A 26,383-nucleotide genomic window follows, 5' to 3' on the forward strand; every position below is an offset into this window, starting at 1 on the left:
TAATCTGCTTTTGCCTCGTACTCCTACCGCCTTGATCTTGCCCCTTTTCTCTTGAAGTACGAGTTCACTCAGTTAGTTTATAATTTATCAAAAATAATAAATACTAAACAGAAGCAGGTAATGGTTTCCTGTTCATCACGCTGCAAAGTCTCAACAAATTAAACCTGATTATTTACAAAGAACAAAAAATGATTTAGTAAACAAACAAAAAATAATTTCAACATCGAAGTTTATAAAAATAGCTTTTAACTTTACGAAGCCAAAGTTAAAATTATTAACGGGTATTTCCAATTTTCTTCGCAGAGCATAATAGAAACCCCACGGTCTTCGCCAAATTGTGATGAATTGTTTTCTGCGTTAACTGGTAATGCCGACAAACGTTGGACCGCAGGACCCCGACAGCGATAATCTTTTACCAATCTTCAGTCATTGATTGATTGTCACAATTTATTGACAATTCGGACGAATAAATGATGACGATGAAACTTCGACCTGTCCCCTAACTGGTATTTTTTGATAAAAAATTATATAATTTTGATGAACAAAAGTAAACAAATATATTAATTAAATTTTAAAAATAAAATTTGGAAACAATCTGAAATTAAGTAAGGTGTAAATAAAATGAATCTTTTTGTACATATCTACTCTGGAAAATAAAATTTAAATTGATAAAACTTTTACAGAATATTTACTAATTTACAGCAGCTATTCATAAATACAGCACATTTGTAAATTACCTAACAAATGTAACCAATTTTCCCAAGTTATAACATACATCTTAATTAAAGTTATACATTTCCTGTAAAAATACAATTTCTATTACTTGATGCTGAAGCAAGCACAATTCTACCATTGCTTACTAAACTGTATGAATGCTCACATCGAGGTAGAGAGCCAATTGTTAGTAAATCAATAACCCTGATATGAGAAGATGATCTTGCATGTGCTAGAATTTCGATTTAAGAACATTATATTTAATATTCATAAATATAATATTAGGGCATTGAAAATATTCAAAGAAAATGCTCTCCTCTTCTGAAAAGCAAATTGACATAGACAGCAACAACGGATGCTTTCACTTTGTCAAGTAAACGCTATATAACTGGAAGGAAAACAGATGTGTAAAATTATAAGCCTGAGAAGGTAAATCAAAATTGTGAAAAAATTATCTTCATTTATCTGTCTGGGATCATATACGCATATTAAAAATACTCTGTTACTAGACTCAAACTCATACATTACAATATAAATGCACAACTTATGTATATAATTTTTATTCGAGTTTATAGTTTTACTGCGGTAAGTTTAATAAAACATTTTGACCTGGTGGTAAATAAGCTACTTGACGAGATCTAGATAGGTTATGGGCTATATCTTCTGCAGCTTCGATTCTTCTAAGTTCAACCAAACCATCGCCTGCTTCACCAAGAGAGTTTGCAATCAAGCTTGCAGCTTGTGCATCGCCTTCTGCACTGATAATAGCAGCTTTCTTATGCTGTTCTGCTTTTTCTACTAAGAAACGGGCCTTTTCTGCTTCTTGCTGTGCTACTTGCTTCATCTCCACAGCTTGAGTAAATTCTTTTCCAAAGGTTAAGTGTGTCTGAAGCAAAGTAGCTTGTAAGATTAATCAAGATATTATACACATGCTATGAAATCAAAATAATTGTAACATACTTACAAGAGAAATATCATCTAAAATTAATCCAAACTGCGTAGCCCTATCTGTCAAATCTTCCCTAACCTTTTGAGAAACAATCTCTCTCTGCGTGATTAATTCTCCTGCATCAAATTGGGCAACTACAGCTTTTAATACCTCATTTGTAATTGATGGCAATACTCTTTCAGCATAATCTACACCAAGAATAGTATAGATCTTTGGCAAAGAATCTGGGATAGGTCTGAAGAGAATACGAAGTGTGATGTTTACATTTTGTAGATCTTTACTTCCAGTGACTACAGGAATATTCCTTGGCCTAGATCGAATATCAAATATAATAGGTTTTTGTACCCAAGGAATAACGAAATGTGTTCCTTCCCCTACAACTTGATTTTTTATTCCTGTAAATCTGTCAAAGATAACAGCCCTATGACCTCCATCAACTGAAACATACAATACACAACGATTGTAAATGAAACTAAATTTTTTGCTTTGTAATAATTTTTACGTATTATAAAATTAAAAAACTAACCATTATACAATGCATTGTTAACAACAATTCCAGTCATAGTCAAACCTAAACCAAGCTGCCCTAATCGATTCCATATCATTGCCATTTTTAAACAAAATTCCTGAAATGAAAATAAAAACTCATTTGCAACAAACAGACAAAGATGTTCTGACGCAACACTAAATCGAGTTCGCTATAATGTGGTCAAACAACTTTAACCTATAAATTAACGGAATTATATAAATTAACAGCAACAACATAATTGGATGCAATTACTTCCGAAAAATCGCAAAGCTTAGTCATAGGAAACAAACATAAATATTCAATAAACGTAAAAACAGAAAACCAATAAAAAATGCCTATGTTATAAAATACCGACGGCGTGGGACCTCAATCGATTCTACATAAAACTAACAATATACATAATTAACAATAAACAGCAATAGACAACAATGGAAAACAATTGACACTTTTCATATTGTCATGAATAATTCTTACGTAATAAATGCTATTTCTTTAATAAGAATTTACCTTTCGTCTCGTGTAGAATAAGGGAGTCGGCAAAAGAAAGATGGAGTCGATCCACAATTTAACAGTCTAATCGATAGCAGCGCCACTTACTAATAGGTTTTTGGAGGTAAATTTAAAGTACATTAAGAATAGCGAAATATAAAATAGCCACAACATTCACTAACATGCTATATTAATTGTTCTTATTACGGTATAATAAAATAGTACACGTAGATTTTTGTTACTGATTAATTCGTTCTTCAAATGTATTATATGATGAATTCGTCTCTTAATCCAATAGCAGGAATTATTGTTGATATTCTTATTTTCGATAAATATTTAAACGTCAGTACAAATTCCAAGTCACCTGACACAAAATTTTATAAAATGTTAAATATATTACTGTATTATATATTCTTATGCAGTATGTTGCTTATATAATTACGTATGTGCGTATACTATTTTTAATATTAAATGCTCGCAGTAAATTATTTAAGTTGCATTGTTTTGAATATAAAATGTATATAAAATCACGAAAAAATAAATCGCCCCCGGGTGGGCTCGAACCACCAACCTTTCAGTTAACAGCCGAACGCGCTAGCCGATTGCGCCACGGAGGCCACGTGACTATGCATTTCAAATTACAGAATTTTTGCGAAAATTTATATAAGGATTTATATTAACAAATTACATTTTTATTTTCAATATTTATAGAATAATTTCCAAAGCAATATTGAACACAATCCTTTCTTAATTGTTTTATAATATAAGATGAGATAATAATGTACTAACTCTAAATATTGTAAAAGTAAAAAATATGTAATTGCAAATTACCCAAAATAAAACTTTATTCTTTTATTTCTTGTATCTACATCTACATCATCATTTTACGTTATCCTAAGAAAGAAAGATCTCTTGTTTGATAATGGTCACCTCCTGCTGCAGACAACTTCGGCTGAATACGCTTCATAAGATGAAAAGAATGATTAAATGATTTTCTTTGATTTCTTTAGAGATGCGATACACTATATATTTTTGGTATTTCGACTTTATGTATGCCATCCATGTGACCACATATTCCAGTCACATGACCTTGAAGTACAGTGCCCAGATCAATTGTCACACTTTGTGGTAAGTAATAAATTTCAATTGGTACCAACTGGGATTGAACCACTATATGCTCGTAATTTTCGGTCAATCTGCGGAAAGAAAGCATATCATAATTTTATGGTAAGATTATAATTACCTGCAGAAATTACTGTATAAAATAAAAATTGAATAAATTAAAATTTCTCGAAAAATTAACGTTAAACATATTTACTTACTTGATAGCATAGGAGTCCGGTTCATTTTCAGGTATCATAACACCCTTACCATAATTATCTACAACTTTATTATCCACAGAGACCACCACTCCTGTACTGACAGGCATGACTTCTAGTTCATGTCCACCTACATAAACTTTCAGAGCTAATGCGTTGTTTTGTACTAATTTCGCAAAGACACTAAATTCTTGGTACACGTGATCACCAGAAAGCAAGGTCCACTTATCTGGTACAATGAACGGAATGGTACCATTATCGAAAGTCTGCAGAACTCGAAGGTAGACTGTACAGCTCTCTGTAAAGAACGTGGAAATATCTTTAGTAATTCAACATAATATTAAAGCTTATTGTTTTGAACGAAAAACTTACTGGTATGTTCGTTAACATATTTATACAAATTCTGCAAAGAGTAATGGGTATTATCCATCCATATATTCCAAAGTGGGTTACCAAGTGGTAATCCAACTAATTGATAACTATGCGTTGGCGTGATAACGTCTATATTAAGATCGTGTGTCAAATATGGGAATTCACATATAATCTTTGCGTTTTTCGGTTCTACGTGAGTCCAAGAGTATTTTATGTTCGGGTAAGCAATAACACGCAATATATCTTGAATTATATTTACGGTCGATACCAGTTGCAGTGGTACCTGTAAAGCAAATAAAAATCATTTACATTATTAAAGCAATAATAAGGTACAATAGTGACAAATTACAACACACTTACCTTCCTTAGTGCCATATTTACGGTGTACTTCATCATAGTGGAATGAAGTATAGCTTCTTGCATGCACTCCCAGGTCTTAGGAACATGCGAATCCTTTACATAGAACATGGGATTCTGAGTTTGTTTAACGCACGTACCACTCACACTGTTATAGGCGATATGTTTCTCTTGTTCTTCTGACACCTCGCCTTTTATGGTTACTGTAACGTCCATTTCATCGCGTACACACTTGTCTTTTTCCGTTTGACCCATGGTAATCGTCATTTTTGAATTAATTTCCTTCTTTCCAACATTGGCATTCATCAAATCTGTAGTGACCGTCGGATATTCCTTTTGTGCCTCAATGCATATCTAAAGGAAGAAGTTCAATGTTCTTCATTAGGTATGCTCTTCGATGGAAATCACTCAGAGGTATTAAGGGGGGTCCTGGTGCAAAATGCTGAAAATGCGCGCATTTTCGGGAATTTTTTTCGACGGAAGTATTTACTTGATTGTTCTGAAAACTACGACGTTTCATTAAATAACTATAAGAGTACGAAAGGATCTTTTTTAGATTTTAAAACACGTTGCAATTTGGAGATATAAGAGCATATGTGTAGCTCCATAACGAGATCTGAAATTGGCTGAAACTGTATTTTCTTTCCTATTTGACCAGAACGGGAATACGAATAATTTTCTTTCTCTTTGTGAACACAGTTAGTCGATGAACCATTAAAAATTTGAAAAATTGAAAGTTGTTAACATGTGACCACTTCGACGAAAAAATACGATGTTTTCGCGAAAGTTTATTTATGTATAAAAAAGTTGTTTAAATTATTTATTTTGTTTAATTTTTATCTTCATCGACTAGTGTATATATCACAGTATATGTTTGCAACATTTCAAATGAATTGGTAACCTAATTTTTGGGATATCTTTCCCTCCAATTTGAAAAAAGTGGTTTCGAGAATCTGTGGATCCTTTGATATTTTAAGGATTAAATTGAAAATTTGGAAATATGTCCTGAGAATATTATGCTATTGATTAAAGTGGTAGAAAAAAAATCAATTTTTTGCTCTGTCTGCACCTGAGTCCCCCTTTAATCTTACAAACCTTTTGATGTTTCTCTTCTGGTGAAGTTCGAGTAATCATAACTTTCATGCTATTGTTAACGTGTCCTGGAGACAGCATAACATTAACATTCATATCCCACTGTCTAACAGATTCACTACTGGAGGCTGCTTTAACGTTCACATTTCCACGAATATCGATCCTCTTGCTGCTGAGAAAGTGCATCTTTTCATGATGAGTGACGTCCAAGTCCTGAATGCTAACTTTTCCAGATAAGTCGATCTAATAACACACGGAAAGAACAGAATTAAAAGATTATACAGATATGACACGAGGAACATCTTATTTAATTTACCGTCGAAGTAGGATGAATGATACTTGGTTCAGTTTTAACCATAATCCAACAATTCTTCTCCTGGCCTGCAATTAGGTCGTTCATTATTTTATGACGGACTGTCATAACACTGTGCACTATAGAAGAGCCCCTATATAACGAAAATTAATTTCAGTCCAATTCCTTTCCTTCACTCGGTATTGTTTCTTAATGGATCGTTTTGAAAATTAACTTTATACTCACATACTGTTCTTGTATTCATCTACGAATGTCTTCAACCATTCGCCGACAGTCGAAGTAGGAGTAGAATCTTTATCGCAATGATATTGTATCGAAAATCGAGTTCCAAGGTCTTTCGAATCGAAGCTATTTTCGTATGTTTTTAAGTTAATGGAATTGGTAACAACTTCATAATGATGACAAGTGGAACAGAACTCCTTCAATAAATCATTCTCATCACCTGTGAGGGTGACATAATTTTTACCGTACATCGATACTTTGAAGACCGAATAGTCCGAAAGAGGCAATCTTGATAATGTAACTTTGACACTCTTCGTGTTCTGATTATAACCAATATTCACTTCACAAGGGGTACTAACGTCCATGGAAAATGTTCTACGGATAGAGTGCCAAACATCAACGATCGGATTGTAAATGGACATTACATGTTCAGCGCGATAGAAACTCTGAAATTTGATCTTTGGATGGAAATTTAAAAGATTTTCATCTTCGGAAAAGAAAACGCTCCCTTTAAGGGAGACCATAAGAGGCATTCTCGAAGCCAAGATAGTTGGTACACCAAGATCAGTGGGTACATGCATTTCGTAATGATTTTCATACATGACAGTTTGCCAGTTAACATTTTCCATATACTGAGTGATTAATTTCTTCCATTGATTCAATGCGTTAAGAATTTCCACAAAGTTATCCTTGGTACAATGGAATGTCGAAAAGACGTTGTTATTCACCGTGAAAATTACATTAATATTAACATCCTGAACTTTAGGCATATCTTTAGCTGCTCGAGCTAATACATTTTTCACGTTATCATTTTTAATTACTTTTACAACTGTGCCGAACACTTCCTGTTTAACCTTCTTCGAGATCTCATCCATTCCATATACATTCCAATGGATCTAAAATATAGAAACACATTTAAACGATATTCAAAGGACTTAAGTAATATTCCTAAATTATTGAATTATTATAACACTCACTCCTAGACGATTAGAAGATTTATAAGCAACAGATTTGCTATACTCGAATGAGCCAACGTACGGTAAACCAGTTGATTGTTCTACAATTAAAGATCCCTGTACAGTTTCACTGTATCCGTACTTCCTATCGAAATAATCCACGTGTAATTTCTTTGAAAGTGGACCAGGAACGTCCCTTATTCGGATGAACCTTAATATTTTCTTAGCCATTTCCCGAATTATCGCCAAGCAAGGTTCTACCGAGTTAGCAAATCCTTTTATGGTATCTACATAGTAATTGTAGAGATCTTCGTTCTTCTCGTATACCATCATCCAGTAGATATTCATAAGGCGCCCTAGATGAGGCAACTGATTCATCAATACGTCAAATGCCGCAATTCTAACCACCGTTGGTAGGCTAACATCAGTAAGAACAGGCCAAAGTAAGTCGTGAACATAATGATGTTGTTCGACTACTACGTTTTTGATGCACCAAATAGCATGTACGCGAATATTGTGCGGTTTTTCAGAAATAACTTCTTCACCGCGAATAATAGGCTCCAGAAGTTTGACAATATGGTTTAGACGTACATTTTTCATAGCCATCATGTATACTATCTTCATGTGATACGTTGGTTCATCTGCAACAATTATTAATGAACGCATCCGTGAAAAGTTAAAATGAAATATTACCGAAATTCCATACTTCTGATATGATTCATGAAATGCTCCAGGTATTTATTCAGGTGAGGTTCGATAACTTCGGCCGGTTCATTCATAACGGTTTTATGAATCAATGTAGCGAAGCAGAATATGGCGGCTTCCCTAACGTCCGCGGAAACGGAATTGCCTAAGCTAAGGAGTTCTTCCATCTCTAAAAGTAGTTGCTTCGAAGGAACTTTCACGTGTATCGGAAGATTGCCAAGCATCATGACGGCAGTCCCATTCGAAACACTCTTTGTGCGAACTACATTTCGCGTGAAAATGCATGTAGCTAAGGTTCCTACGTTAGGCAGTACTCCGAGGAAAATATTTCTAGAAAAAAGCGTTAAGGAAAATGATCTCGAAATGCACGAATGTATTACCTTGTGGTAATCGATAAGTTTTAGCTAACATACCTCATGGTTACATCTTTGACATCTTTACTATTCTGAATTTCGCTGAATACTTGCTGCAGAGATTCATAAGTCATATATCTCATAACGTGTAAAATTCTATTTATCGTTTGATCGTGTTTCCATTCTGGTTGCTTCTTGTCGACATGGTCTTCTTTCAAATACCCAGCAGCCTCATCTAACATCTTTCTCAATTTGACAACAAGTTCATCGTTCTTAACAACATGTCGGCCATGGGTTACGTCTACGTCAGCCTGAGGATTGTATAGAGTCTTGGGTTTATCGTAGACGACGCTCAACAGGCAACGCAGAATAAGGTCCAAACACGAGGCTAACATCTTCGAGTACCATAGTTTGACTGTACAAACAGATATCGTTCTTAAATAAAACTTCGTAAAATTGGTTATATTTGAAACTGCAATAAAAATTGATCGTTCTCAAGTTACTTGGTTAAAAGATAATGAGCTTCCGACGAGGCCATCCATGGGAAGTAGTTGATCACTGAATGACCAACCACGTTTTTTATAAGGATATCACTACCTTGGTTTTCTATTACAAACACACGTCTGCTAGCGGTGGTCATTCCATCCTATATGGAAATAGAACAACGAAAATTATGAAATTAGAATTATTACCTGTCAGTGTACAAAAGGTAACATAAGATCGATTGTTCTTAATACCTCTTCTTGTACGCTACACTTCTCGAGCTCGACGAAGTTAAACTCGTGATGAGCAAAATCAGTACATTTCTTTGCTTCGTGAATCTTTGTGACTACAAACTCGTGGCTAGCTCCTGGATGCGTATGATCTACTGGGTGTACGTTATAAGCCACTTCGCAGTTGCCATGAATGGTATCCTAGTGGTAACAACCAAAGAGAACATTAGCCATAACCCTAGGATGTTCCCATCAGTCGTTACCTACCTCGTGAGTTATGAAACTATGTGGTTTTATGGGAGTTTGAATGTTAATATTAACTAAGTCCAGTTGAAGCATGGATACGATGCCCCTTTTCATATTTTTCGACCATACAGGCTCATTTGAAACGAATTTCACACCTTGAAGCTAAAATAATACTGATAAATTACACATTCTTCGCCTGTAGATATTCAAAATTCATACTGTATTTTCTTTTCTCGGAACTTACGTGCTCGTTCTCGTCAAAAATAATATGGAAGGGATTCATAATCGCGCTAGCGGCCTCAACGATTGGTTTCTTAACAGGGTAAGTCTCGTAATGGTTTCTACGCCCATTGTACAGTCCATATTGCACATTAGTCAATTTAACACGGTAGGCATTCTTCCAGATTGGACTGGAGACGTCCTCTATTCGAAGAAGACATTCAATTTCGAAGTTGGACGCGAACGGAGCCGGTTCGATAAGTCCAGCCTTTACATCAGCGGTATATTTGTAAGTCACAACTTTTCCACGGGGGAAATGTGCTGCAATAATATTTAATAAAGTTAGATTTGCAACTACGTTTAAAAATTGTTGTGCAATCTATAACTTCAAGACCGAGACTTTCCTGTCGAAAGAATTCGGTCGATCAGACTAATTTATTCGCAGTTAACGTACCTGGGACGGCAAACGCCGCAGTTAGGATCCCCAATAGTACTGCAAAATAAAAAATTCGCGTGATATTTCAAATTTTTAATATCACTGAAAAATACGTTAAGACAAAGTACGAGAAACCTATTTTCTTCTTGTCACGTTACTTACCGATTAGGGCATTCATTGTAGTATAATCCTTGCAAGAAGACTGGTAACACTGCTGCACAGCTTTCTCCTTTTATAATGCGAAAAATCTGCAAATCCCGGTAGAATAAGAAAATGCAAATATAATGATAACCCCTCCCGAAAGGGTGTTATGAACGAGTCGTGCCGGTGTAATCAATGCACAAGATAACCCGATCGGGCATCGTCACAAGTTACTTTTGCTACGTGAATAATTTTTAAAAATATCGCCTAAATTTACTTTAATCTGGTTCATAGTTATTGCATTAATCACGCACGTTGAAATCTTCGATCTTTATTTTCTCCTGATCCTTCTTATTTCTCGTAAGTGGAACATCATGTCGGATTAAACGTATTTATTCTATTTATATACAAAGTTGTGTATGTATAGAGTAGACTAAATAAAGTATTACAATCTGCAAAACCAATGCTGCATCGACATAAACCTTTCTTAATTAAGTGAGACAGAGACACAATTATTTAGTCTATTATACTTATTTTTTAAAACAGCTGCTACGAGGACAAAGTTCCCGCTTCTATTTATTTATTTTATATATATACTGAAATGGTATATTAATTTTCCTCTTTTTCATTTTTTACTCGGATAGCTCTTATCGAGAATAAAAAAATTTACTCGGAACATTCTTTTTAATCTGTATGCTAAAACAATTACGACAATAAATATTTTCTTCGAGAAAACCTGTATCGGAAAATAACTAGTAAATAAGCTTATTCTCAGATGACAATTATTCCATTAAATATTCAATACGATATCGTTAGACTTCTAAACATTTCTTAAGTTTTTGAGCATTTGATAGTATTATCTTGCTTTGTTGGAAAATAACCATCGTTTAATACTTCGTTTAATATTAAAATTAATTCGTACACGAGAATCTAATAAGTTGGGTGTTATAAAGATATCAGTTTAAAAATTTAATAAAATTAATATGTTATTCCATAAAAAAAAGAGACAAAGTATTGCCCTGGACAATTTTTATATCACTAAATAATTAATTCTACTTTATTTAATATAAAGGAAAATATGTACTGATATTCGCAATGGTTTTAAAAAAATCTTGCAATATGCTTATTTATTTATTTAGACCACCCTGTATGCAAATTTCTTTGCAATTATTATCATCAATACGATATTCCGCATAAAGTTTTTGTGTATATGTAAAATGGCATTGATTAATCATTGACTAATCATTTATAGTCTTATACTATAATCAATAATGAATGAACTTTACTATTAATTTTATTACGATGATTAGAAACTTTCCTTGAGATTGCTTTTATACTTATAAGTTACAGTATTACAAATATTTTCGATTAACGAGTTTAATTGGCATTATCAACAATATTGAGAAAAGCAACAAATAAAATTCGATTACGTGTTTACCGCCGTACATGACAGTTAACAATAACATAAACGTATATTTGCAATGATTACGATATTCCAGCTAAGTGATAATTAATATCAGCATAAGGTAAATACATTCTCTTCTTTGTATATACGCTGTATATGCAGAAAATTGGAAAAATTAGAAACCTAAATTTGGACTAATTAAACAAAATGGTAAAATATTAAGAATTATTGCATCATTTTGTAAACGTTTTGATAAATATATCGTCAATATTTACAATTTATGGGATATTGATTATCAGAATCAATTTTTAAAGTCTCTCCTTACCGTTTAGTATAAGGAATTCATTATGTAGTAACTCAACTCATAACGATGTGCATTGGCTATCGCTACCTCTGTCGAAATGTATTTTAAACGCAAAATCACCTTTGATAAAACATGGATACTACGTATTAACATTGGGTCAAAATGCCGAGTAATTATTTCGATGATATACAATCATTTACAAAAAAAAGTGTGTTCAAATAGGAAGTAGTAAACAATGTACCACAAACAGGCAATCCATATATTTCTGACTCGTAATAATTTATAAATGATTTTAATATTTGCTGCAATTATCAAATTAAATTAATACTGTCATTTTGGAAAGGACAATTTATTGATTTAATCTCGAAGATTTTTCATAAAATATTCCTTCAGTGCTTTCAATGCTTTGCTACGGTGAGACATATTATTCTTCGTTTCTTGCGGTAATTCTGCATAAGTTTTATCACTGCCCAAAGGTTGGAAACATGGATCCCAACCAAAAGTTCGTGGTCCTCGAGGGTTCACAATGGTTCCTTCAACTTTACCTTCGAACAATATAATCGGATCTTCAGGTTCTCCGTCACAGTAGGCAAAAATACAAATCGCTTCCGCAGTTTTGTCTTCCCAACCATGAAGCATATTATATAGTCCTTCTGGGCCTAATTTATTCAAGAACCATTTGATATAAGGTCCAGGTAAACCCTTCATTGCATTGAAACACAGAGATGTATCTTCAACGATAACAGGGCCTTTTATTAAATCCGCTGCCACTCGACATTTATTTCGGCAAATGTCGTACATTTCTCCTTGATATTCTGGAAGATCGATTTTCTTACTTTTAATTTCTCGTGGAAAATTCTTTCCGAGAATGGCCACAAATTCTTCCAGTTTTTTTGCATTTCCAGTTACGAATACTATTGGTTTAGACATTCTGTAAAAAAGTTTTTAATTTTAAATTTAGCGCTCGTTTTGTTTTCTTTGATTGGTGAACCTGCAAGCAGAATGTACATATACAGCAAATGCATTATTTCTCAAATGTTCTTTTTATCAAATACATTGAATTAAACTTTTAAGTAAAGTATATATAGATGGACATTTTATTTTAATTGTTATTACTACATACTCAAAAATTATTACATATTTAAATGAGAACTAGATATCTCTTAATATCTAAAAATCGAATCAAAATACACGTAAAAAGTGTTTTTCTCAACAGTGTTGCTAACAGTAATTTCTTATTCTACTTGCAAGTTAGACTAAATGTAAAAACATTTTTGCAATCGTTTAAAAATAATAAACCTTGTGAAAGCTTTCTTTTTACTGTTTTTCTTTGTCGTTAAAAGATACAAATTAGATATAAATTATATAAAAATTATATTTAGAAAACTTCTAACCTACGAATTTTTATGAATTTTTTTAAATTGGATATCTATAAATTTATATTTCTTAGAAATTTTTATAATTTAATTTTATATAAGGATATATTTTGTATATTATCTTGGAAGTGGTGTTTATATTACCTGCTTTAATATAGAAGGGTCTTTTGTGAACAACAAGTTAATGACTTGGATATTGATTCTGGTGTGACTACGTTCATTGAGGAAAGTCAAAGGAATTGCTCAAAAATGCCGAGTCAAGAGGTTGTAACTACAAAAGTAGTGGTACATCCTTTAGTTTTATTAAGTGTGGTGGACCATTTTAATCGTATGGGAAAAATTGGTAATCAAAAAAGAGTTGTTGGTGTTCTTTTGGGATGTTGGAGAGCAAAAGGCGTTCTAGACGTGTCAAACAGTTTTGCAGGTTAGGTTGATACCTCGAACATTCATCGTTTCTTTCTGAATACAAAGTTTGTTAACATTTTTTGTTGTTCACTAATTTATTATTTTTCTAACTGCTGTGAAAATAAATAAATTATTTTTCTCATAAGGATTCAAAATTTTATTAACCTGAAATAATATGCATAGACTACAACTTTCCTAGTTCAATTTCTTAAATTAAAAAATCATGTGTTATTACTTCTATTTATAGTTCCTTTTGATGAAGATGATAAGGACAAAAGTGTATGGTTCCTTGATCATGATTACCTTGAAAACATGTATGGAATGTTTAAAAAGGTGAATGGTACGTATATACTTATATGCACGCAAGTTCGAGGGAAGTGATGTACTTATTTTTAATATTTCATCAACTTATTCTTTAGCCCGTGAAAAAGTAGTAGGATGGTATCATACTGGTCCCAAACTACATCAAAATGACGTTGCAATTAATGAATTGATTAGGAGATATTGTCCTAATTCTGTTTTGGTTATCATTGATGCTAAACCCAAAGATCTTGGACTTCCAACAGAAGCATATCAAGCAGTTGAAGAAGTTCACGATGTAAATTTCAAAAAATATTTGATGTGCAAATTTAAATTAATATCACAACAATGATAACCATAATAATAAATTGTTCTCAGGATGGTTCTCCAACATCTAAGACTTTTGAACACATTCCTAGTGAAATTGGTGCAGAAGAAGCAGAAGAAGTAGGTGTAGAACATTTATTAAGAGATATCAAGGATACTACAGTTGGAACTCTTAGTCAGAGAATTACAAATCAATTATTAGGTTTAAAAGGTCTTTATGAACAAATTAGAGAAATTAGGGATTATTTGTTACAAGTTGGTAATGATAAATTACCCATTAACCATCAAATTGTTTACCAACTGCAAGATATTTTTAATCTACTACCTGATATGACACAAAGTAGCTTCGTTGATTCACTGTATGTGAAAACAAATGATCAAATGTTAGTTGTGTACCTTGCTGCTCTTGTTAGATCCATAGTGGCTTTACACAATTTAATTAATAACAAATTAACAAATCGTGATGCTGAAAAGAAGGAAACAGATAAGAAAGAAACAAAAAAAGATGAGAAGAAAGAAGAAGAAAAAAAGGATGAAAAGGATAAAGCAAAAAATAAAAGTCAGTGAATAAAGTGAAACTAAGACTAATTTTGTCATTGAGAGTGTTAACATCCCAGAACATCACAAAAGCTGCAGAGTTGGTTTATACATGTACAAGTGTATTTTGTGTTTAAGATTGGTATTTCAAATTAATATTAAAATAAAACAAATGACTTTGTTCTTAAAGTGTTCTACTATAGTATGATATATACATTGGATAAAGGATATAATAGTAGGAATGCAGTTACACATTTCCACGATTTATAATTAAAGCGAGTTATACTAAATATATTATTGTGCAATTATTAAAAATTTTACAATTAGCAGTATGTATAAAGCACAATTTTATTTGTTTCTTATTAGGAATGAGCAACTGCTTCAAACTAGCTATAACTTTTATATAATGTATCGATATCGGTAAATAATTTCATAATATTTTCATAAACCAATATTATTCACTTGTCGTTCACGAATCACTTGAATGTACTGAAATTTTCTATACTGTCTGAAAATAGTAAATAAGATTTTTATAACATACAATCGTTAAATATTATGAACATCTGTTTCAGGAAACTTGTGCTTTTTAACCATTACATTGCATTATTAATAAAAAAAATCAATCATTCGAATAATCATTTATAGTTCTATTTATTTTTTGTTAATACACAGCAACTCTATGAAAGCCATCACAATATACAATACCGAATATAGTACGTTAATCGTGCATTTTTTTTTTTCTTTTTGGTTAAAAAATCTCATATCTGACTACAATCATAATGCACAAAATTATAAAGCTTACAACACATTTTTACACTGCATGTATCTGTATGATATATAATTTCAAGTATATAATCTATTTTTTGTTATTAATACATACCTTAATATAGTTTCTCAGCACTTGGATTCTATTCATTTCATTTTGATCATACAAGTGGATTGATGCACTTAATTAAGAACACGTCAAATATTAATTATTTAATAAATTAATTGCTGAAAATATTTAATCTCTTATGTTTTTATACGAAAATGTACAAAATGAGATATAATTGTCCCAATAAAGTCCATGGAGCCATATTTGTCTTTTCACCTCCGTTATACGCTACACTAACAAAAGGTTCTAAATTGGTATCGTTATAATGTTGAAAATACCAATTAAAGGAATTGTCTTCGAAAACTTCAGCATTTTCATTGGAAGATCCATCTACGCCAAACAATTTTTCCCCTTCATTCTCTAAATTTCGTTGAACAGCTTCTGCCACCGATTTTTGTTTTTCTGATTCAGCAAAAAGACCAATACGTGGTGATGGAACCTTCGTTATTGTTGGTCTGCCTAATGGACGCAAATTTGGGAGTAATGGAGATACTTGACCTCCTGGAACCAAAAACGCTGAAAGAGCTGATGCTTCTGTTTTTCGAGAAACTTGAGAAGTGGAAGAAAAATTGTTCCGATTTTCTAAAATGGTTGAATGGAACGTCGATTGTTCTGTTACGACAGCGTTTGGATCACCTATGATTAATATTAAACAATTATTTATTTGACGTTATGTAGAAAATTACAACAAAAATTACGATTTTACCAATTGACTCGTTTTGAACATTTGTCGCGGTTCGAGAAGTAGACGTTTCCTGAAATTCGTTTGCTTCGCTATCCCAGTAAGTATGTTTTTCTCCTTTTATTACTTCTGTCGATGTTTCTTTAAATAAACCTTCTTTTGTCGTTTCTAAGGCAGTTTTCGGCGTAGTCCAAATGATCCTACTCGTCATTTCCGTTTGTGGTTTATCTTCATTCTTACTTGCTTCCTTAATCATCTTCAAATTTTTCCCATCATAAACTTCAGTAAATGCAGTTTCAGTTGTTTCTTGAAATGACTCGCCTGCTGCGGTACTGGAGTCGGGTGTCTTCGTTAAATTCGTGATAGAACTAGAAAGGAATAGAACACTGAGGTACTACAATTCTGTATTCATTGAAATATTCATTTACCTGCTTTTTTTCGTGCCAGTCATTTGCCAACGGAAATCTGGTTCGTTAATCGACACCGTGGATAATTCTTCTCTTTCTCTGTATGCCACTTTAGACTTATTTGCTTTTGGAGAAGTTCGCTCGATCTTCACGACTGTGCCGTTTCCGCTCTATGTTTCTCATACATTAATCCGGGATCAAGAATAGGCACAAAACCACCTTGTGCACGGGGTAACGGTATGAAACCACCTTTATGAATTTCCGGTTCTGTAGGTGGGAATGTTCTATAACGGCCTCTTCCTGGTCTTCCTGATGAATTTTTTCTTTCGAATTTTCTCCTCGAATTTCCCCATAAATTGAAGTTTAGACTCGGCAACGGTACCCCGAAGAAGGTAAAGCCAGAACTACTAGGAGAAGGGGGCATCGAGGTAATTTTTTTCACGGGAATAGTGTTATTTGTCGAAGATTCAATCTTCTCCGTCGTTTGAGTAGTTTTCACAGTATCAGAGGCTACCGTAGTCGCAAACTGAGTCGACGTGAAAGTTACGTTTGACGTGTTACTTTTATTATCTTGGTAATCCGAATATTCGTAAAAGTAATCGGACTCCTGAACGTGAAGAGGATTTCGTGTGGACGACTCCTTTAAATTCATGAGCAGTGGTACCATCTCCGTTGCTCCAAATACTAATAGAGTATTTATTAAATATCTGGTTGATAAACAGAAGCGATAACTTGCATTCGCGAATATTACTTACTAGAGGAAGAGACAGGATATGGTGCAGTGTCGATCATTTCCGCTTCACAGCCAGGGTGGATTGGATCAATTTGTCTTTCTCGTTGACAATCCTGTCGCGATAATCGAATTTCCTTGAATAAAGATCCATCCGCGCATCTTGGTCCTTCGGAGGAAGCTTGTTGTAACCATCCTCTTAACCATAGCATTCCGCATGAACACGAAAGTGGGTTACCTTTGTTACGAATGAAATTGTCTTTACGAAAAATTGGTACAAAATATCAGATAACGGAAGAAGGAATTTTTATTACCATCGATGTCTAACACCGCGATATTCGATCGCAATCTTTTAAATGCTGTTTCCGAAACGGAAGCCATTCGGTTACTCCTTAAACTGAGGACTCGAAGTCTCGGCATTTCATCAAAAGGCGAACCTTGTATAGTACAAATCCGATTATTGTCCATCTACAATCACAGTGGACAAAATGTATAAGGAGATCCGCTATCTTCGTAATTAACGATGCAGCTACACGAATAATTGCTCTGCTAGCATAACGAGTGGCCTCGCACCACGGTTCGTGACGAAGTTTCACTCTCGACGAGAAAGTATTCTCCGTTATTACTAAAGATCTATCCCCACTATCGTTATTTTTTCATTCTCCTTTTACGTTTCATTCAGTCATTACGAAAATCGACTTTTATCCGAATTATTTCATTCGTTTTCGAATATTTTATCCGAAAGAGAAAGCTATTGCATTTAAATTGCCGATTCTTTCAATTAGCAGGTTTATGCACGAATAATTCGAAAGGAAATTTTCTTTTCAGTTCATCTTCGTTTCACTTACTTTTAATTCGACTAACCACTCCATCGATGCTAAACTGTTGCTTAATACCCTAGACAATCGATTATTGCTCAAATCTAAAACTTCTAGGGAACGCAAGCTCTCTAAACCAACGTAATCCAACGAAGGTAAATGATTGTGGCTTAGATTAAGGAAGAGAAGGTGAGGCACGTTAATGAATGCGTTACTTGCAATTTCCTGGATCCGATTTTCTTGAAGTTCCGCACTTTGCAGTAATGGCAATTCGGTGAAAGCTCCGCTTGGTATCATCTGTATGTATATTACCGAATAATGATAATAACAATTCTTAATAACAATAACAACAACAATAATAATAATAATAATAATAATAATAATGACAACAACAAATTCTCGATTAGTACGAAAGGAGAAAGATACTTTGTATTACCTGCAATCGGTTTTTCCCAAGCCTTATTGCTTGTAACTCTGGCAGAGCTCTAATAGCGTTTCTTTCGATGATTCTCAGGTCGTTACTTTCCAAATCGATCAACGTTAATTGTGGCAAACCATTGAAAGCACCTTCGCGCAATTCGCGGATACGATTCCTGACAAGTTTAAGCTCAAGCAAGGCCGATAGGCTGCTCAATGTTTCCGGCGACAGGATGTTCAGCTTGTTGAAGCTCAAGTCGAGTACCTGAAGAGCTGTTAAGCCGTGTAACGATCCGGGTAACTCGGTCAAAGTATTGTGCGACGCGTATAGTTCACGAAGGTCTCTGTAATTAATGTTGTTTCCTCCCTTTGATATGGAATCATTAACAGAAACAGTCGTTTCGACTTTGCTAAGTCAGTCTACCTAAACGTATCTGGCTAGACATATGATGAGTTTTCGCTGGTTAAAAATTTTGCAATTTCAGTGAAAACGTTAATTTCGTTACCACGCGTCGAGTTAAATAATCGGTTTAAATTTCCCCCAAAATTGAACTCCGATTCTTTCGTTTGCATTTATCAATTGACATTTATCTGTACGCTAAAATAATACGAACTAGGAGAAAATGATTGACACGCCAAGATGGTGCTACCTCGAAAGTAGAAGGGGACATTCAACATGGACATAAAGAACTTTCTAGGTACCAATTTGCTAGTGACGCAACCATGTAACCACGAGTGAAACTACTTTTCTACTTGCGTGTCAGCGTGCAAAACACAGCATATTTTTATGTAGTTTCGTAAAAATTTATAATAATTTCAATGAATATTACCTGGTGTTCGAAAAAGTTGCATGAGGTATTTGAGCAAGGTTGTTCCTGCTTAGATCCAATCTCTGCAATCGAATATTTTCTTGAAAGATATCTGGTCGTAGAACTTCCAAGCGGTTCCCCCGCAGATTCAGATCCATCAGTAACCTCAATGGTCTAAAACTCCGGCCGTGTAGAGTGACTAAACGATTGTATTTTAAGTCCAATTGCTCTAGTCTCGATAACCCTTCAAAGACACCGTTCTCCAAAAGTCGAAGAGAGTTGTAGCCAAGGCTTAATTTCTTCAAATTCGGCAAATCGGCCAGACTGCCTGATGGTATTCGCTCGATCCCATTCGCGCTAAGATCCAAGGATCTCAGGACTGGAAGATCCAAATCTTGGGAGGATACAGCTGGCAAAATGATAATACGGTTCATAGGCATATAAAGGTGTTCTATGTTTCTTGGTAAACCCGGAACTATTTCGAGCATCCGATTCCAACCGACGTCTAATTCGTAAAGATTATTTAGATGATGGAACGTCAGTGGATGAAGAACGGAAAGTGCGTTTCCAGAAATGTTGATGTATTCTAGAGCCGGTGTACTGAGAAACGAGTCAGGCTCTATAAGACCGACTGCATTTCCACTGACATCTAAACGTCTCAAACTTGGCAAATTTGCTAGCAAACGAGGCTCTATGTGACGAAAGTAATTTTCAGAAAGATCTAATCCCTGAAAATTTAATATATCACGATTAAGTGAAAACTGCAGGTCTGTTCGATCAGCCATCACTTACTTTTAATGCCGGTAGGTTCCAGAACGGCGTTTCCAACAAATTTGACAAAGAATTGTTTTTCAATCTGAGTTCTCTAAGAGCGGGCATCGCGGTGAAGGTCTCTCTTTGCAGAAAGGCCACTCTATTGTGATCAAGGTGAAGTCTTTCCAACGTGAGATGCCCTCTCAACGCTCCAAAGGGTATTTCTTCGATTTGATTGTGGCTAACATCGAGAAACTTTAATCTGGGCAAAGCCTCCATTATCGACCTCAGCTCGGTCACGTGGCTTAGATCATTATGGATCAGCCACATTTCCTCCAAAACATTTCCAGGTCTGCGTGGAAAGAATTCCGGATGTATGCGATGTATCAGATTATGATTAAGATCCAGAATCTTCAAGGCTGGCATTCTTTGAAATGCTCCAACGAACACTTCGGTAATGTAATTCCTGGATAAGTATAGACGAGACAGGACGGATAGATCCGTGAAAGCACCTTCGCTGAGACGATTTACGCGGTTTCTGTCCAAACGTATCACCGAAAGGGAAGGTAGATCCACGCAGGCACGACCAATCATGCCAGCATCCACGATCGAATTTCCAACCAGTGAGATTTCTTTCAATTCTGGCAAATCTATCAATGCTCGAGGATGCACCCAATGAATTCCACAATCCGTTATATTTATCAACTCCAGTCGTGTTAAGCCCCGAAAGACGCCTGCTTCTAAGCGTATCAAACGTGGACTACCAAAAACGTGGAACTGCTCCAAACTAGGCAGGTCTCGAAAATTCCTCGGGGCCAATTCCACTAAAGCCGGGGAGTTAATCTGCAGATATCTGAGCTTTGGTAATCCAGAGAATTTAGGCAGCTTCTTCATTACTCTACTTTGCAAAGTCACTGCCTCGAGACCTTGCAGATTTTCCAGACTATCTACGGGTAAGGAACGTAAATCCGGTTCCACGACGAATAGCTCTAGCAGGGAATCGTGAAGACCTTCTAGCCACCCTGATGACACTCTCTCGAGACGATTATTTCGAAGCATTAAACGGAGAACGCGTAGAGTGGCAAAAACCTTGCCTGGTAAACTCGGTAGATTATTATTCTCCAGAATCAATTCGTCTACTGGTCGATCTAGATAATGACTCACTGCTTTTAAACCCTCGAGAACTTTCGGTAACTCGCTATGACTGCACCTATTGAGAAATAAGAAATAAATTTCATTTCATGAGCTTTCTTTCTGTATTTAATGTATGACACTTGCCATATTTGAATCTCCATGTCACGAGTAGAGCATCTGCACGGTAAGATCCTCTCCTGAGTAGGGCATCCGTACTCTGAACCTAACTGAGCACTGACACTGATGAGAAACAATGTCAGTAACCAGCCAGTCATAAAGGGGTCTCCACCCCGCGGTAGTTTAACCATAGCGCATTTGGATTTTGTTTTACCACCTTAAATTTCAGTTCCCCATTCTCTGTAAAAATTTGGTCGTTCCTAACGTTTAGTAAATAACAAGACATCCATTTTTTCCTCTGATTTATAAAGGCATAATGTGTATTAGATTCTTAACGAAAATAAACGTGAGTGTTAAATTCAGATGTCACAGCATCTTTTATACGTAAACCAAGGAACTCACGTATGTATACTTGTTGTCTACACGTCACGGTTCTAGAGAACAAAATTAATGCTTCATACCGTAAGCAAAGCTAAAGACCGCTAGGACAATCTTTCCCGCAATAATTACTGTCGCCCGAAATTGCACGACACAACTATATTATATACTTCTTGATCAAACTGATAAAACACTCGTATTAATTACAACTAGCAACGCACGGTTTCAAAATGTGGAACGTATTTTTTGAACAATGCTCTTAAACGATACTCCCCGACACCTGATGATATCATCGAATATCAAATATCGAGGTACTCGAGCACTAATTTAAGTAACTTAAGGGAGGTGATACGGAAGAGAAAAGTGGAAAGTCTTTTTACTCTATCTGATAACGAACGAAAACAAAGGTATTCTTCGAGGATAGTGTCACGGGTGACCACGTGTGTTTCATAATAGGCCTTCCGTAAGTGGGAACAATCAAATGACCTGAAAAAGCGGTCGAACATAAAGAATGTCTGTATTCGCATTCCTATAAAATGGATTATTGCTTAATTATTAGGAAGACGATAAAATGAAGCTATTAGGTCCGATTTGGCAGTAAACAGTTCTCTCTTATAAGCATTGTCCCATAAATAGGTCTTCGCGTGATTCGAATTGGTTCTATAAACAGTTGACATAATCCTTCGTTGTGCACCATACGAGTTGTGGATTACAATGTGTACAATTGATACAGGTGCAGCAACTCTTCTATAGCAATCGCCATCACCCATAACTACGATCGAACTATAGAGATCGTATACAGTACCAGTGAAAGTAATGTATTCTTTCTTCGTTTCTTTCCTCAATTCTTATTTTCTCGAAGCCCCCACCAAATTCGACTACACGAGATTATGCAACTTCGAAACAGATCGTATAGTTCAAAATTAGGGTAAGATTGCATAATGAAAATCATGGTATTCCGTATATTTTAATAATTTGAAAAAATTCAACTATTCAACTCTGCTGTTCATCGAATCATTCCTACCTTTTTGATTCTCTCTAGCTCGCCAATATTTTCAGCTTATTTCTGCATAAGACGTTTTCTTCTTTGAATTTTGACGATTTCGTTAAAACATGCTATATGTCCTCGAGTAATAAGTCTCGCTGTCACTAATTGCTCACAAATCAAAAACCAACACGTCGCGCTTCGAACGGAGTTTCGGAAAGTTAGAGTCTCGTTACTCTCATTACTAACAGATACGAACTAACTACACGAAGAAGTTTTGTGCAAAGCGTGCTGATGCACAAAGTCGAGGGGAGAAGATGACTGTGGCGTGGGTGATGGCGAGCGGGACGAAAAGAGAATTGCGAAGTGCTGTGTCCAACCACCGTGAAGGCACGCTTCCAGGAAATTCTTCCCTTTCCACCAAATCTTTACATTCTAGTAAATTGGTGACAGTGACAAATTTCAAACTTAAGATTACCTCTATTAAACTTTTTCGGGTCTCACAGCTATTAAAGGAATTTGAAAGAACTTGAAACTACTCTATAATTTGTCAAGTGAGCACAACGAAAATGAAGCTTCCAGGAAATTCGTATCTCCATAGTACTCGTTTTCCTTTTAATTCATTACGAGCAAATTCGGTATATAATAAAGCTCGACGATTCTTTGATTTTTATCGACAAGGATCACAATTTTCATGATTTTCTTAGAAACGTGCAGTTAAATGTGTTCCAGTCCAGATGGTATGAATTCCGTCTTCCTCTATTCGCTTCTTTCAAGAAGTAGGAAACATACGTTGGTTCAGTTCGAAACGATGCCAAATAATTTTCTGTTTTACTCCAACTTATCGATAGCGAATTAGAATTCTTTCATTTGATAGTATTTGAATATATTTTATATGTTAGCGTATATATAAAATCACGAACTCTTCCTGAACATGTTAACTGAAACATAACATTTATTTTAAAATATTAGAAATATGTGTATAAAAATATACGATAATAAATGTTTTTCTGTTAATATACGATAACCCATACTATAAAATTTTATTAAATTAATAGAAGATCGTGCGAACATACAAGCGGCTTCTTTAGTTTGATACATCATTAAGCTGGAGATCCTGTAGTTATTGAGGCACAGACACAAGGCACAGAAGAAATCTGTGTTACAACTGGTTTTCAGAATTAACTATGCTATAATATCGCATGATTATGCGAGCCTACGGCAGTTATTTATCGACATCAAGACGAGAAAGGTCTTCTTAAATTTCCTTAACCCTTTATATAAAATTTCTTTCCAATATTCTCAAGATCTCTTTCGAAAACGTATGACTCTTTCCACCATACAAGTAATATCATTTTATTTCTCATCAAATTGTTTTCTTTCTGAATTTAAAAAATGTGGTGTAAACATTTCTTCAAAATTTCTCAATGGTCTTCACGAAATGGTTTGAGAAATTATCATATTATAAACCACCGTTCGTTCCAAGAAATTAAAGAAACTGGGACTAATAGTTCGCATATTATGAAATCACCAAGGATCCTTATTACAGGTGAGTATGTTCTTATAAACCTGTAATGATAAAAACACCTGTTCTAAAACAAGTTATAATTCAAGAATAGACAATCAGTTTATTATTGATTTACATAAATGTTCACTGTTTTCTTATTTGAAATTAAAAGTACACGTGATTCGCTTGTATATTGTAGTTATTAATGAAAATAATATCAACATTGATACTATATTTATATTATTATCACTTTTTACTTACATATTTTTGTAAGGTGGTCTCGGGCAACTTGGAACGGAATGTGCAAAGCTACTTCGTAAAAATTATGGGAACGAGAACGTGATATTATCTGACATAATCAAGCCGACAGAAGAAAGTTTATCAAACGGACCCTTTATTTTCGCCGATATTCTTGATTTTAAGGGGCTGCAGAAAATCGTAGTAAATTACAGAATTGATTGGCTGATTCACTTTAGTGCTCTCCTTAGCGCTGTAGGCGAACAAAATGTTCCCCTGGCTGTGCGAGTCAACATAGAAGGTAAAATAACTTTTCAATTTTTACAATAAATTACACAAGATTAGAGTGAAATAGAATGTCATACTTAGTGAATCTGTCGTTATGATAATAATTATGTTGTTATCGCAGTCGTGAAAGAAAGTACGTTAGAGAAAGTAGCTTTCTTGGAAGATGTCTTTGAAAAAAATTTTCGTACAATGGAACAAATATAATTATTATTCGAACTCAAAAGTTGAAAAAAGTCTAAAAGAATTTATAAGATTTATCAAAGACTATCTAACAAACTGTTTAATAAGAAATTAACATTTTATGATAGGTATGCATAATGTTATTGAACTGGCAAAGCAGTATAAATTAAGGATATTTATTCCATCGACAATTGGAGCATTTGGTCCAGATTCACCACGGAATCCTACCCCAAATATAACTATTCAACGCCCACGAACGATTTATGGCGTTAGTAAGGTTCACGCTGAATTATTAGGTGAATATTATCACCATAGATTCGGTCTTGATTTCCGATGTCTTCGATTTCCGGGTGTCATCAGCAGTGACCCACCAGGTGGTGGTACCACAGGTGTATTTTTCATAATTTTTTATAACTTTTTATTCTTCGTTCTTTCTTTTCTCTTTTTGTATTATTTACTACCTTAAACTTATGACGAATACGATTTTATTTTAAAAATACTTTCTTACATCGAAAAGTAGAACATCGTGATTAGAATAACTGCATAATAATGCAATCTATCGGTCTTTAAAGACAACAGTATTAGTAAATTGTTCAGCGTCTCTTGATCATGAACCGTGAGATCGCTTCTTGCGTTTCTCTTATCTCCTGAAGCGTAAATCTTGAAATAACAGCAAAAATCATATGATAAATAAAGTCACGATTTGTAACAATGTAATATTTTTTATAAAATGAATATCCTAATTATATAATCCTTTTTCTTTTTTCTGTACAGATTATGCAGTTGCAGTTTTTCATGAAGGTTTACTTACTAAAAGATACGAATGCTATTTAGAGCCGTACACACGATTACCAATGATGTACATAGAGGATTGTCTATCAGCACTTTTCCAGTTTCTAAACGCTCCAAACGAACAATTACAAAGAAGAGTATATAATGTAACTGCCATGAGTTTCACACCCGAAGAATTATTTAGTGAATTTAGAAAACACGTTCCCGACTTACAAATTTCATATAAACCAGATGCAAGACAATATATTGGTTAGTGTGCAATATTTGTATACTATTAATCAATAGAATAAGTAAAAAAGCAATATGCTATTCAAATTTTAGCTGAAGGTTGGCCACAAGTTTTTGATGATAGTGAGGCGCGCCGAGATTGGGGTTGGCAACACAAGTACAACTTAGAAAAACTTGTAGAATCAATGGTACGCGACGTAAAGAAAAATTTGCCAAACAAAAGATCATTAAAAGAGGTCAACAGTTATATATAACATAATATGGTTTA

At 34.5% G+C, this 26,383-nt stretch overlaps 6 protein-coding genes and 1 non-coding gene across 7 annotated transcripts; 2 read left to right on the top strand and 5 right to left on the bottom strand.

Moving 5' to 3' along the window:
* Positions 1 to 816: 816 nt before the first annotated feature.
* Phb1 (prohibitin 1) lies at positions 817 to 2,706 on the bottom strand. The gene is made up of 4 exons (XM_017911137.1): positions 2,700 to 2,706; positions 2,190 to 2,289; positions 1,679 to 2,100; positions 817 to 1,600 (listed from the first exon to the last, which is right to left on the bottom strand). Exons 2-4 carry the CDS (start codon positions 2,272 to 2,274, stop codon positions 1,292 to 1,294), a joined length of 816 nt encoding a protein of 271 aa, XP_017766626.1. The 5' UTR covers positions 2,275 to 2,289; positions 2,700 to 2,706; the 3' UTR covers positions 817 to 1,291.
* A 518-nt stretch (positions 2,707 to 3,224) lies between these two features.
* Positions 3,225 to 3,298, bottom strand: TRNAN-GUU (transfer RNA asparagine (anticodon GUU)). Its single transcript has one exon. It is a non-coding gene; the product is annotated as a tRNA-Asn (tRNA).
* A 389-nt stretch (positions 3,299 to 3,687) lies between these two features.
* On the bottom strand, positions 3,688 to 9,627 carry Vhdl (larval-specific very high density lipoprotein). Its single transcript, XM_017911181.1, is given in 14 exon segments — positions 3,688 to 3,877; positions 4,004 to 4,298; positions 4,373 to 4,655; positions 4,733 to 5,083; positions 5,825 to 6,064; positions 6,138 to 6,267; positions 6,360 to 7,252; positions 7,334 to 7,953; positions 8,019 to 8,347; positions 8,431 to 8,785; positions 8,818 to 9,016; positions 9,108 to 9,284; positions 9,351 to 9,491; positions 9,574 to 9,627. Coding segments are annotated over 14 exon segments (4,242 nt in total). The 5' UTR covers positions 9,613 to 9,627.
* A 2,516-nt stretch (positions 9,628 to 12,143) lies between these two features.
* Positions 12,144 to 13,430, bottom strand: LOC108555466 (inosine triphosphate pyrophosphatase). Its single transcript, XM_017911110.1, has 2 exons — positions 13,355 to 13,430; positions 12,144 to 12,765 (listed from the first exon to the last, which is right to left on the bottom strand). The coding sequence occupies exon 2, from the start codon at positions 12,762 to 12,764 to the stop codon at positions 12,192 to 12,194; it is 573 nt and encodes a 190-aa protein (XP_017766599.1). The 5' UTR covers position 12,765; positions 13,355 to 13,430; the 3' UTR covers positions 12,144 to 12,191.
* Positions 13,375 to 14,872, top strand: Rpn8 (regulatory particle non-ATPase 8). Its single transcript, XM_017911109.1, has 4 exons — positions 13,375 to 13,634; positions 13,863 to 13,955; positions 14,035 to 14,213; positions 14,294 to 14,872. Exons 1-4 carry the CDS (start codon positions 13,460 to 13,462, stop codon positions 14,807 to 14,809), a joined length of 963 nt encoding a protein of 320 aa, XP_017766598.1. The 5' UTR covers positions 13,375 to 13,459; the 3' UTR covers positions 14,810 to 14,872.
* Positions 14,873 to 15,798: 926 nt separating this feature from the next.
* On the bottom strand, positions 15,799 to 21,711 carry atk (artichoke). Its single transcript, XM_017911162.1, is given in 11 exon segments — positions 15,799 to 16,289; positions 16,360 to 16,703; positions 16,764 to 16,912; positions 16,915 to 17,426; positions 17,498 to 17,710; positions 17,787 to 17,940; positions 18,321 to 18,587; positions 18,727 to 19,051; positions 19,538 to 20,244; positions 20,309 to 21,479; positions 21,548 to 21,711. Coding segments are annotated over 11 exon segments (4,497 nt in total).
* A 2,567-nt stretch (positions 21,712 to 24,278) lies between these two features.
* On the top strand, positions 24,279 to 26,369 carry Tdh (L-threonine dehydrogenase). The gene is made up of 5 exons (XM_017911167.1): positions 24,279 to 24,432; positions 24,665 to 24,928; positions 25,224 to 25,484; positions 25,870 to 26,136; positions 26,209 to 26,369. Exons 1-5 carry the CDS (start codon positions 24,279 to 24,281, stop codon positions 26,367 to 26,369), a joined length of 1,107 nt encoding a protein of 368 aa, XP_017766656.1.
* Positions 26,370 to 26,383: the final 14 nt, after the last annotated feature.

The sequence above is a fragment of the Eufriesea mexicana genome, unplaced genomic scaffold (assembly GCF_001483705.2).
Source record: "Eufriesea mexicana isolate 0111107269 unplaced genomic scaffold, ASM148370v2 scaffold124, whole genome shotgun sequence".
Lineage (NCBI taxonomy): Eukaryota > Metazoa > Arthropoda > Insecta > Hymenoptera > Apidae > Eufriesea > Eufriesea mexicana.